At 44.1% G+C, this 14,227-nt stretch overlaps 1 protein-coding gene across 1 annotated transcript in view; it reads left to right on the forward strand.

Annotated features, from left to right (window-relative positions):
* LOC121283199 (rap1 GTPase-activating protein 2-like) overlaps positions 1–14,227 on the forward strand; it is a 327,656-nt gene that overhangs the window by 20,946 nt on the left and 292,483 nt on the right. Inside the window, exon 2 of the mRNA XM_041197449.1 lies at positions 11,400–11,435. Within this exon, the coding sequence (XP_041053383.1) occupies positions 11,400–11,435 (36 nt within the window). The remainder of the gene's footprint in view (positions 1–11,399; positions 11,436–14,227) is intronic.

Consider the following 14,227-nt stretch of genomic DNA (forward strand, 5'->3'; position numbering starts at 1 on the left):
CCATCTGGTAACACACTGAGCCACACAGACAAAGAAACAACAATATTTGCATTTAAGTAGCATCTTTAATGTAATAAAACATTTCAAAGCACTTCTCAGAGGCATTATCAAATAATAGCCATGAAGGAGATACTAGGGCAGATGACTAAAAGCTTGGTCAAAAAGGTAAGTTTTAAGAAGTGTCTTATGGGAAGAAAGCGGAGCAGCGAGGTGGAAAGGTGTAAGGAGGAAATTCTAGAGCTTAGGGCTGAGGTAACTGAAGGGACGGCCGCCAGTGCTGGAGGGATTAAAATCGGAGATGTTCGAGGCCAGAATTACAGGGGTGCAGGTATTTTGGAGGATTGTGGGGCTGGAGGAGATTACAGAGATAAAAGAGGGGCAAGGCTTTGTAGAGATTTGAAAACAAGGATGAGAATTTTAAAATCGGGATATAGCTTAACCAGGAGCCAGTGTTGGTCAGTGAGCACAGAGATGATGGTTGAATGGGATTTGGTGTGAATTAGGACACAGGCAGCGGAGTATTGGATGATCTCAAGTTTCCAGAGGGTTGAATGTGGGAGGCCACCCAGGAGTGCATTGGAATAGTCACCAGGTGGTAGCAAACGCATGGATGAGGGTTTCAATAGCAGTTGAGCTGAGGCAGGGGCAGAAGTGGGTGATGTTACAAAGGTGTAAATAGAAAGTCCAAAGTTTGATTCTTGTTGTGTGCTGACATGGTTCCTGCTACAATAGGCATTGGATAAAGGAGGGGGAGACTATCAGCCAAGACACTCACTCCTAATTATTACCCAATAATCCCTTTTTTTAACTCATGGGATGTGGGAGTCGCTGGCTAGACCGGCATTTATTGCCCATCCCTAGTAGCTCTTGAGAAGGTGGTGGTGAGCTGCCTTCTTGAACCGCTGCAGTCCATGTAGTGTAGGTACACCCACAGTGCTGTTAGGGACAGTGTTCCAGAATTTTGACCCGGCAGCAGTGAAGGAACGGAGATATATTTCCAAGTCAGGATGGTGAGTGTCTTGGAGGGGAACTTTTTTGGTGGTGTTCCCATTTACCTGCTGTCCTTGTCCTTCTAGATGGTAGTGTTTGTGGGTTTTGAAGGTGTAGCCTAAAGAGCCTTGGTGAATTTCTGCAAAACATCTTGTAGATGGTACACACTGCTGCTACTGTTTGTTCGTGGTGGAGGGAGTGAATGTTTGTGGAAGGGGTGCCAATAAAATGGGCTGCTTTGTCCTGGATGGTGTCAAGCTTCTTGAGAGTTGTTGGAGCTGCACTCATCCAGGCAAGTGGAAAGTATTCCATCACACTCCTGACTTGTGCCTCATAGATGGTGGAGAGGGTTTGGGGAGTCAGGAGGTGAGTTACGCATCGCAGGATTCCTAGTCTCTGACCTGCTCTTGCAGCCACAGTACTTATATGGCTAGTTCAGTTCAGTTTCTGGTCAATGATAACCTCCAGGATGTTAATAGTGGGAGATTCAGTGATGGTAATGCCATTGAATGTTAAGGGGCGATGGTTAGATTCTCCCCTTGTTGGAGATGGTCATTGTCTGGCACTTGTGTGGCGCAAATGTTACTTGCCACTTGTCAGCCCAAGCCTGGATATTGTCCAGGTCTTGCTGCATTTGAAAATGGACTGCTTCAGTATCTGAGGAGTCTCGAATGGTGCTGAACATTGTGGAATCATCAGCAAACATCCCCACTTCTAACCTTATGTTGGAAGGAAGGTCATTGATGAAGCAGTTGAAGATGGTTGGTGCCTAGGACACTACCCTGAGGAGCTGCTGCAGTGATGTCCTGGAACTGAGATGATTGACCTAAAACAACCACAACCATCTTCTTGCTCACATGTGAGGATATTGGGCAAGTAAAGTTACTGTCTCCAACTTCGATGCCTTTCAATGTTGGAATAGTCTATTCAAGCTGGAACTGAGCAACCATTTATGGGTTGCCGGCACTGGTGTGGACCTTCACCCCAGCATAGATCACTGAATTTAGGGGAGAAGGTGAATAAAAGGAGTTGGGGGGAAACAGAGGCAGACCAAAGGGCCTCAATATCACAACCTGAAGAATGCAGGCTCGAACCTTGTCACTTTGTCGCTGTTCAAATGTGCTGAAAGATTTGGCAGAAAGAAAGCTGGTGTGAAAATGTTATGTGAAAAAATGATACGTAATTCAGTGATTGATAATCCCTTAATATATTAAATGAAAATAAAGACATGAGTAAGGGAATTAGCTTTGTTTTGGAACTTCTAATTAGACAGAATCCAGAACACTATCTCTGTTTTAGTGTTTTTAAAAATACTCATTTGGTCGGCAGCCAAGAGCTGTAACTCTGCATCTGCAAGTGAGAATGGATGAGCAGGAAGTCAAGGATGCACAAAGCAAAGCAGTTAACTGAACAGGAACACTGTCTAATGAAAAAAATGACATTAGCATTCAGTTGGCTTAATTCAGCAATCTGAGCTATGCCAGACATTAAAGGTACACTGCCTCCTGAAGCATGTCTTTGGCAAATGTACCTTCTTTACTTTTTGACAGAATGAGGTAAAATGCAGCAAGATTCCTGATGCTGACACTGGAATGTTAAACAATGACGCTCAGACATTATCCTTCTGCCCCTTCAAAGCAAAAGGCAAAATTGAGAGCAGGTATTGTCCTAAGGACACAGACCAGAAGATGTAGGAGCAGAAGTAGGCCATTCGGCCCATCGAGTCTGCTCCGCCATTCAATGAGATCATGGCTAGTCTGATAATCCTCAGCTCCACTTTCCTGCCTTTTCCCCAGAAACCTTGATTCCCTTACTGATTAAAAATCTGTCCATCTCCACCTTGAATATACTTAATGACCCAGCTTCTACAGCTCTCTGCGGTAAAGAATTCTATAGATTAACTACCCTCTGAGAGAAGAAATTCCTCCTCGTCTACTGGGAGGGAGTTCTGGTAAGGACTATGAAGTTTGCCTGCCTCTCTAATAAAAGCCCCAACCCCTGACCCATTTCCCTGGTTTGGGGCTCATCTGTATATACACAGTGGGACTCATACTGGCAAGAGGCTAGGGTTAAGAAAATACTAACAGCGCTGGAGCACATGAAGAGGAGTTGAAGAGGTAGAAACACCCTGAAAACAGATACCCTATAGTCCTCAGTAGATGGGTAGGTCTTTCAAGGGCTAGATTGGAGGAAGAGGAGACAGTTAGAAGACCCTCTTTTCCCATTGGGAGAGCCCAAGGCGGTACCACTACTTCCTGGGATACACCACCATCTTCCATTATGGCCCTGAGTAGGTGGGGCAAATGGGAGGGAAATCCTCCAGGGACGTATGGTCCCTCCTCAGCATTTGGCAGGTAGGATAGGAGGGGCCCGAGGTCATACCAGTGGGGGCAGGGACCAGGCCTCTAGCTAAGAGGAATCTAAAGACATAATTTGGAATTACAATGTTCGTAAACTCAGGTCCCACTATTCTTTGCCAGGGATTATAAGATTACATTGTTTGTTTTGAATAGTTTTATTTTTAAATTGGAGTCAGAGTATCTGTGCATAAAGTGGTTCCAAACTGGATTAAATTAATAGAATAACATTCTCACCTCTGAGTCAGAAGGTCATAGGCTCATGTTCCACTGCCATCTTGAGCACAATCATCCAACACCGAGTGAGTGCTGCAGAGTCAGAGGTGCCATCTTTAGGGTGAGGCCAAAGCCTTGTCTGCCCCCACAGGTGGATGTAGAAGATTCCATGACACTGTTTGAAGAAGAGTAAGTGAGTTCTCTCCAATGACCTGGTCAATGGGTACCCCTCAACCAACGTCACCAGTAACAGAAGATTTGATTCGCAGTAGAGGAAGAGCATTGAAAGAAAAAAAAATCCAAACTGACTATGAAACTAAAAGGAAATCATGAGTCACTACAGGAAATCATTTGTAGAAACCTAACTGAAAATGAGCACTGACACAAGAGACCAAAGTAGGACAGTAAGAAGCTCAGGCAATCTGTCACTGAAATAAGGTTTTTTATTTAAAACTCTCTCTTTTTAAATTATAACATTTCAGCACAACCATCAAGTTCCTTTATTTACACCATTGCTGAATGATTTGTTTTAACCAATTGAATCCAGAAATGCTGTAATCTTAGCAGAGGAACAGAGGAAGCTTTGACTGCAACTTAAAATGTGTTCTACTCAGAAGGTTATTCCAGCTCAGTTGAAACAGGCCAAAGCCAGTATACTAAATGTGGTTTAACAAAAGCGAGAAAAGAGCTTGTGAAATTCTAATTTCTCAACGCCTAACTGATACTTATAGGCCAGCCTGCTTGGTCTATCCTCAGCTGACCTTGGCCAGGGAAAACACTTGGGGCATCACGAACTCTTGATGGAAAATGTGCATGTGTGGACACAGGAATAGAATAGGGCTTATTTAGATATGACAGCACCCTTCCCTAATCCGCTGCCCCGCAATGGTCACGTAATGGCACTGGCAGTCTAGGCTGTACAAGTGAAACGAGACCTACTGGGCAAGGCACTGGTGCATGATTAATGCCAAGGTACTGTACCCCATCATAAGTCCGAACCTTTAAAAAAGGTGGGCAGGTGGGCTGAAATTCAAGGAGAGATTTTCAGGTAAGAGAAGCAGCTAAAAATGGTCACCTTGGCCCTCCAGTTAACCTAATATTTAGTGCCATGTTCCAACATTTTCATTTTTGCAAAGTTATCAGAGACAAAAGGTTGCCCAGCTTTTACCTACAGTCACTGTTAATATTTGAAAATGGCAACATCAGTTCTATTGCTCTTTGAGTTCTAAAAGCCTAGCATAAAAGAAATATGTCAATTAGAGTTCCACTTTATAGGACCACAAGCTTTATCTGTGCAATGACGGCCTTTCACCAGTCCCATTTATGACAGGGTTTTGTAAACATCAAGAAATAGGCTAGTTTTGTGTCTGACCCAGTACAGATGCAAATAGTTTAACAAAGAGTATAGCTGCATAATGTGACTCTTCTGCCAAACAACATCAGGTATATTGACTGCAGGTTCTAAGTTCAACAGATGCTCCTTCCTTCAATGCAAATCCATGTAAATAAGCGTTTTGGCTCCATTCACACAATGGCACTGTGTTAACTTTGAGTTGATATGATTTGAATTTGATTCAGTTCATCTGAAGTATTAAATCAGCAGCTCAGCATAATTGCAATGCTTCCATAATTGTGATATTTCATTTGCTGGCTTGATGTAAATATGGCAGAAAAAGCACAAGGTGGCCTAAATTCCCTGATAGTTCAGCCGATCTTCTGCAGTAGCTCTGGTGAAACCTCCACCTGCCCGGTACAAGGCAAAATGCCAGCAAGGAGAACGGGTAAGAATTGGGATTCTATATGTGGTGGTGCCCAGTCCTTTGGCTCTGTTGGGACACAGTGGGCTGGATTTTCACTCCTGCAGCTGGTAGCTTGACTCGGAAATTTCCTGGCTTGGTGCACCCACCTTGGGAAAAAGTGCCCCGCATGCCATGCTTTTCGCTCCAGCAGAGCGGTTGCAGGATGGAGTCGGGCCTGTTGACCAGGCCGTAGATCGCAGGCGGTCATCAGGGCTGCTGAGTGCCAAGGCAGGCTTCATCCAATTGTTTCCTTTTACATCAGGCCCTCTAGCCCTCATCCCTCACCTGCTTCACACCCCCAACCACTCCCAGGCCCATACATGCCAGCTCATGCCAGCCCACACTGTCCCAATCCATCTCCATGGCCCTTTATAACTCCAAAGTCAACTTAGTGCTAACATGCCAACAATCCCTTATAGGCCCATGCCAACTTAGTGCCAAATCATGCCAACCAATCCCCATGGCCCCTTTATAGCCTGTATGCCAACGTAGTGCCAACTCATGCTAACCCACTCCCATGGAATATTATAGGCCCTATGCCTACTAAGTGCAAACCCATGAAACCTCCCCCCCCCTCCACAACCATCTCCATGGCCTCTTGTAGCCCTTATATGAACTTAGTGCCAGCTCATTCTAACCCATGATCCCCACCTATTGCATTGGCTTCTTATAGCCCCTATGCCAATTTAATGCCAATTCAAGATCCCCTGCCCATCCTCATGGCCCCTTGTAACCCCTATGCGAATGTAGTACCAATTCATGCTGACCTATTCCACCACCCTTTGCCATCTCCATGCCATCTCACCCAGTATTATCCACCATAGGCCATGCTGAGATGAAATTAACTAAAGTTCTTGGCAGTTACCATCACTGATACATTCTCCATGGCAATGCCACTAACAATCAGTGTCCGCTTGCCAACCAATCAGCACTCTCTTTACATACAGTACAAACTGTTGTTTTCCCCTTTTTTGGTATTCCTGTGAAGTCTCCTGAGGAGTGCAAGATGAAATGCTTTGACATGTCTCTTATTTCAGCAATACATTTAAAATCCTTCAAGTACTTAATTCCTTATAAAACAAACGTGTGTATTAATAACCTCACGTCAAAGACAGCTAATCCGTTAATAACCACATTGAGCTGTCAATCAAACTGTGAACTTACCACAGTTTGGTGGAGGGAGGTTTGTAACGATAGGTTGCGAAAAGCAGCCAACCATTAATACTGCTATGATGATGGCACCAAGGGTTATGTTAACAAACAGCTTTTGAAACTCAAGAACAGAATCTTTTACAACCCTCAAACACAGGAAGGTAGTCTTTTTTCAATTTTTAAAGGACTGACCGTTTAAATAACTTGACAGCTTGATAGTTCTACGTACCTTATTCGCCCATCAAGAACATTTACAACCTCTCTAAAGATTTGCAACACGCACGGTGCAGGATAAGACTCTCACTGTAGTGAAAATGGGGTCTTTGTGAACTTAGCACTGAGTTCAAATGACCCTGCTGAGTTTAGATTTCCCTCATCACAGAATCACTGAATTGTTATGGTGTAGGAGGAGGCTATTCGGCTCATTGTGTCTACACTGGCTCTCTGAGAATTTTAACTTATTGCCAATCTCCTGCCTTTTCTCCATAATCCTGTATCTTGTTTTTATTTAAATAATCATCCGATGCCCTCTTGAATGCCTCAACTGAACCTGCCTCCAGGCGGTGTATTCCAAACCCTAACTACTCGCTGTGCGAAAGAGTCTTTTCTCACCTCGCATTTGCTTCTCTTGCAAAACACTTTAAAACCGTGCCCTCTTGTTCTTGATGCATGAGTCCATGTGTGAATCATGCCCGTTTCACTACCGTTGAAAATGGGATCTGTGGGAAATACAGGGGGAACTTATGGATCCGGGTCCCACCCGCCATTTTTAAGGCCCTTGAAATCTGCACAACTCTGCAAAAATCAAGCCCAGAAAGATCAGAATGCCGGCATTCCAGTAGTAGCAGTCCAGCCTGTACATGTCTGAAGAATCATGGAGGTGAGTTTAAGAAAACAAAAAAAATCAACATTGGCCTCCTTACTGAGAAAGCATGGCCAGGGTTGACAAAATCCTGGGGCAGGCAGGCAGGCATTTGGACTTTCCAGACATGCATCAAAAGTGGCATTTGTGCCTGTCTACCCCCACACTAATTGGGTGCCCTCCCACTGACTGTACAGCCATTGGCACAATCCTGGTGTAATCCCTTGCGATCACATTCAAAGAAGTTTTGGGCCCAGGTTCCCCTTTAACAAAGCCTGGCGTACAGTATTTTGGCAGGGTGATGAGACAGCCAATGTAATCAAATGTGTTTGTCCTACTACTGCGTGCATCAGTGAATGCTGTTTTGCATAATTTAGAATGTTAGTGTTTCCTGGTGTCCTATTAATGATACACAATTGTCAGGATTACGTTAGCTTGGAACGGTTAACTGCAAATGCAGCGAGGCAGCTTCTCTGCACATCGGTAGACATGTGAGAGACTCACCCTAGGAACATAGGAGCAAGTGTAGCCCATTCAACTCCTTCGATCCTGCTCCACCATTCAAACAGATCATTACTGATCATCTACCTCGATTCTATTTTCCCCACTACTCCAACATTCCTTGATGTCATTATCCAGAAATCTACCGATTTCTGTCTTGAACATACTCTACCCTCTGGGTAGAGAATTCCAAAGATTCACCACCCTCTGAGTGAAGAAATTCCTCCTCATCTCAGTCTTAAATGGCCTACCCCTTATCCTGAGACTGTGTCCCCTGGTTCCTGACTTTCCAGCCAGGGGAAACATCCCATCCACATCTACCCTGTCATACCCCGTAAGGATTTTGTAATTTTCAATGAGGTTACATCTCATTCTTCAAACCTCTAGAGGACGCAGGCCCAGTTTCCTCAATCTCGCCTCTTAAGACATTCCCGCCATCCCAGGGATTAGTCTGGTGAAATAAAAATGGGAAATTCTGGAAAAAACTCAGCAGGTCCAGCAGCATTTGTGGAAAGAGAAACAGAGTTGATGTTCTGAGTTCTTTTAGAGCACTGGTGAACCTCCGTTGCACTCCTTCTATGGCAAGGATATCCTTCCTTAGATCATGGGACTAAAACTGTACACAATACTCCAGATGCAGTCTCACCAAGGCTCTATACAATAGCAGGAAGACATCTTTACTCCTGTACTCAAATCCCCTTGTGATGAAGGACAACATATCATTTGCCTTCCTAATTGTTTGCTGCACCTGCATGCTAGCTTTTAGTGACTCATGAACCAGGACACCCGGGTCCCTTTGGACATCAGCACTTCCCAACATCTCACCATTTAAGAAATATTCTGCCTTTCCGTTTTTTCCACCAACTAGATGATATTGTCCAAATTCCTTTCAATTCAGATGCACGAGGAGACTCTCAACCCAGAAATGAACTGTCAACAACAGCAGGAACTTGTAGTTATATAGTGGGGAAGGGTGGAGGGGTGAGTTTCCTCAGGGCTTCTCCCACTCCACCACCCTGATTACATGTATGAATATTGTGTTTGCCCAAACAACCACCAAAGCTAAGGTGGTAGGTAGGAAGGATGTTGAGGAAATTCATCTCCATTTTGTCTTTAACATACGAGACCATTTTGCAGAAGAAAGTGTGACTGCCAAGTAGTAATGGCTGAAATAGAGAAGATGGTCGAAGGAGGAGGTTTTGGGGAGGACTTTGAAGTGAGGTAGAAGTGGAAGGCAGCAGAGCGCCATCGGGCGAGTGTAAGGCTGAGGTGACTGAACCAGTGGTGGGGCAGAGGGAGGTAGAGATGAATGAGAGACCCCTGTCAAACGACTGGAGAGCAGAGCCTAAGACATAGGACTGGAGCAGATTGCCAAGGATAAGGTGGAGTGAAAATGAGGGTGAGTGGATGAGGATTTTGAATGCAATGCACTGGAGCACAACGATTGTTGCAAACAGCAGTGATGGGTGATTGGGACTTAGATTGGAAACAGAATGCAGGCCGCAGAGGTTTGAATGATTTGAAGCTTGTTTCCTAGTTCAGCTCAAATTGGAACAGCACATAAGTACCCAAGGCCTTCGTGTCTTTTCCTAAAAACAATCTTTAAACTCTTCACCTCGTACAGCGGTTTTCAGTGCAACATCTGGAAGTGAGCTATTTCACTGGCTGGCAAACCGTCAGGAAATCTGGCACCACAGAAGCACTAAAAAGGCAATGTATCACCTTGTCAGGATCATGAGAAATATAATGCATGGAATGCAATTGCGCGGGGTTAAATCAGGCCTAGTTTTTCCAATCGGCATGATTTTTAATGCTGCTGTTAATACATTTAACAAACACCATTTAAATAACACCACTCCGAAACTCTATATAGCTTACACAATTAAATTGTAGCCCTGCAGTTTCTGTGCAATCATCTTCCAGGGAAAATATTTGCCAAACTTTTTGAAGTTAATCCTCATGCTTATTTACGGCAAACCCAGGGGCAAAGGAGCAGTAACTCTTACCCAGTACCCAGATTGTTTCCCTATTGAATGGCAACACAAGGGATTTCTCCCTCTTTCTTTCTTACTAAAACAGTCTTTAAACACTTTCTCTTTCACAGGAATTACAGCCAGCAGAGGAAGAAATTCACTGTGATATGTGGCAGTGCATTATTCCAAAAGTTGCCAAATGAAAAATATCACTGCACAGATGCACAGAGAAGAGAGATTGGAAGGGAAATATTCAACGTCATTGCTCTTGGTGCATGCTGGCAGTGGACAGTGGGAAAGTGCGGACTCCCAGCTGGTGACTTTCTATCCATGAAATTTTATGACCACTATCTCCTGGCCCGGAGTGAGCAATTTCCCAGCCTGTGTTCCCACTTGGCTAGGAGTACTCAAGTGGAAAATCTCCTCTCTGACTCTAGTCATATGAAAGGCGAAGCTGATATTTCCAGATCCAAATCAATTGGATTGGAGTCAGTTTAATTCAGTCCAAGTGTGTCCCAAGTTAGTAGATTTTTCGGATTCGCTCTGATTTTTATTTTCCATGTTTGGAATTGTGCAAAGTCGATGTAGGTGGGCTCACTGGGTAGACTGGCATTGGGTGGGGTTTGGCCTGCATGTGGTCCCTGGAGTTTTACGTTGATCACATTTTCACAGTGGTTTGCTTACCCCCTGGGGTTGGCCATCCTCTGGAGCTCTGGTAAGTGTGTGTTTCATGGTTTGGTAGAGGCTCTCATGATAGAGAAGTGGGTTGAGGGGGCAAAGACCGGCATAGTAGAGGCCTAACCTTTCCTCATAGGGGTCCAGAGAAGCACTCTGCTCCTCCTAACTCTACAAAGGAAAGTTTTTTTTAAAAAAAAAAGCAAAATGCTGTGGATGCTGGAAATCAGAAATAAAATGGAAAGTGCTAGAAAATCTTAGTAGGTCTGGCAGCATCCGTGCAGAGAGAAACAGAGTTAACATTTCAAGTCCAATATGACCCTCCTTCATAACGTTTAAAGTCCAATATGACCCTTCTTCGGAATACAAGTGAATTCCAAAGAAGAGTCACATTGGACTTTAAACATTAACTCTGTTTCTCTCTCCAAACTAAAAGGTAACTTACCTGGGATGGTCTCTCCTACTTCCGATCTTCTTCCAACAATTTTATCTGATGGCTTCCCTGCTCAGGTCACAGTTAAGGTGGTGGCAGGAGCCCGATGACATCATCGGATAATGTCATTTGCCAACATATTGCATGTTTAAGGAAGGACCCTGGCCGGCTTTAGGTGGCTGCCTTTGTTCCCTATTTGGAATTGGAGGTTAAAATCTAAGAAGGTGGGTCCTAGGTAGAACATTGGTGTACAAATCCTTGGGATTTTAACTGCTTACCCACCTGGTTCCGGTGAAGCGGACAGGTTTAAAATCTAACCCTTGTGCGTACGTTTTGTCAGAGGACTATGTCATGTCAAATGAAAGTCTATGTTATTAGGCATATCAATTTTTATCCAGTATGTGCAGCCGATTTATGTTTCATCTTTTTTTTGTTTTTCAGGATTGACAAGTCTACTGTGGCTGCCTTGAGACAGAGGTTAGTACTTGCGTGTATATATTGGCCGCTTTGGAGTTCGACACTGGGCAAGACAGTCTGTTGCTGTAAACATGTTCCATTGTTTTGGTCAGAATGTTATGTAACGGTGCTCCGTGCTGCTGATGTTGCGTTTGAAAGAACGTTCTGCAATCTCATGCCTCTTGCAAGTTGGCTTTCGCACATGATCTTGAAGTCTTTTTTTTTACAGTTTGCAATGCTGGGATCTGCAAGTGGTGGGGGGTGGGTGTGGGGAGGGGGGGTGGGGGGGTGGGGGGGGTGGGATGGTGTGTCATGTGTAGTTTTCCATAAAATAGTTTGATGTACCCCGCTGATACCTTGACAACCATCCCCAGGAGGCTGCAGCCATTCTTTGCTACCTGATATAATTGTCTGATGTTTCACAGAGTTTACCATTTAGCTACTGTCAAATTAAAACCATGCTTTCGAGTTGATGTGTTTGTCTGGAATTACCACGTGGGTTTTCCCTCAGCTTTGATGGAAGGTCAGCAGAACCCATCTCTCCCTTCCCCTGCCTCCCCCACCCAGAAAAATTGACTGCAGACTGCATTTGCGCCCTTTCTCCTTGATTTCCAGTGGTCTCCTGCCAAAGTTATGGTGAAAGGTCAGGAGAACCTTCAAGGAATTCTAACCTGTTGCTTGGAATTGTATTTTCTGCCAGGATTGATTCCTCGATGAATCCTCAAACTGACTTATAAGTCTTTTTTATAAATGCATATTTTTTATGATGGGCATTAACCCAGTTGAACCTGTTGAAAATAAACTGGATAATGGCCCAGGATTTCTGCATGATTCCTGCCTGGGTAACAATGGAATCTGTGTGGAATGAAATGAAATAATGCAAAAGATCATGGAATTTGAAGTCCAAGGGAGCAAACAAAATGTTTTTGTTACAGCTATGACTCAACTTTACACTAGGGTTTTTGAGATTTTATTTACTGGTTTAAATGTCAATTTGCCCAAGGTATAAGCGGGTTAGCGTCTATGTTAGTCTGGAATCTTGCAAGAGCACATTAAGCATTAATTTAGCAACCATCCAGCTCTGTAAATTTACCTATAAATAGGTTCAATGTGGAACCATGAAAATGACACAGCTTAAGAAGCCATAATGAGCAAGGGTGAGGCAGCGATAACTGGAGAGCAACTCTGTACTCAATGTGGAGGCTCAAGTCATTGAAAGGAATTGAAAGTGTCTTTAATGAGCTGCAGTGCCAGATTTTTTAATCTACCTGGCTAGCCCTTTGAGGAACATTGCTGTGCTGGTAAAGTGACCTGTGTGTCACGTCTTGCTTGCAATGTCCTCACTGGTGGAAATTAGGTTGTGCTTTGGGGGAGGCAGTTGTGTAGTGGTATTGTCGCTGACTAGTGTTCCAGAGACCCAGGGTCATGCTTTGGGGCAGATGGTGAAATTTGAATTCATCAAAAATCTGGAATTAAAAATCTGATGATGACCATGAAACCATTGCTGATTGTTGTAAAAACCTATTTGGTTCACTAATGTCCTTTAGGGAAAGAAATCTGTTGTCTTTACCTGATCTGGCCTACATGTGACTCCAGACCCACAGCAATGTGGTTCACTCTTAAATGCCCTCTGAACAAGGACAATGGCAATTAGGGATGGGCAGTAAATGCTGGCCTAGCCAGCGATGCCCACATCCCATGAATGAATAAAAAAATTGTTACTGATCAACAGTTGCACCCAAAACAGAGCATATTTTGCTGGTGTGTTTGCAGTGGAATAGCAGAATGCCAAGAGTGGTCCCATTGTGATCTGTTCTGAGGCAGACTTAATGGCCACAACACAGCATCATCCAGCTGGCCAGGCTGGTGAATATGATCTTTTGGAGCAGATTGTTTTAAGCTTGTCTGCAAAGGCAGTGCAGTCATGTCCCTTTCAATCAGAAAATCAGCCCTGGCTTTTCATCTTGAAAATATGTGCAGTATTAAGAGATTGGGGAGAAATCTTGTTGGTAACAAAATAACATACTAACATTAACATCTGAAATTTAATAAACCACCCCACATATCTCATGTCAGTACATTTTTAAAAATAATGCATAGAAGGAGTTAACTAACGGCCCAACCATCTTCAGTTGCTTCATCAATGACCTTCCTTTGATTGCACAATGTTCAGCAACATTCATGACTCCTCAGATACTAAAATAGCCCATGTCCGTTTGCAGCGAGACCTGGATAACATTCAGACTTGGGCTGATAGGTGGTAAGTGACATTCATGCCACACAAATGCTAGGCATTGACTATCTCCAACAAGAGAGAATCTAACCATCTCCCCTTGACATTCAATGGCAGTACCATCACTGAATCCCCCACTATCAACATCCTGGGGGTTACCATTGACCAGAAACTGAACTGGACCAGCCATATAAATACTGTGACTACAAGAGCAAATCAGAAACTGGGAATTCTATGGAGATTAACACCTCCTGACTCCCCAAAGCTTGGCCCCAAAGGCATAAGTCACTAGTGAGATGGACTACTCCCTATTTGCCTGGATGAGTGCGACTCCAACAGCATTCAAGAAGCTTGACAGCATCCAGGACAAAGCACCCCACTTGGTTGGCACCCAAAAATCACATTAAACATTTAGTCCCTCCACCCGGCAACACAATGGCAGCAGTGTGCACGATATACAAGATGCATTGCAGCAACTCACCAAGGCTCCTTCGACAGCAGTTCCAAGCCCGTGACCTCTACCATCTTGAAAGACAAGGGCAGCAGACACATGGGAACACCACCACCTCCAAGTTCTCCT

This window comes from Carcharodon carcharias, chromosome 10 (genome assembly GCF_017639515.1).
Source record: "Carcharodon carcharias isolate sCarCar2 chromosome 10, sCarCar2.pri, whole genome shotgun sequence".
Lineage (NCBI taxonomy): Eukaryota > Metazoa > Chordata > Chondrichthyes > Lamniformes > Lamnidae > Carcharodon > Carcharodon carcharias.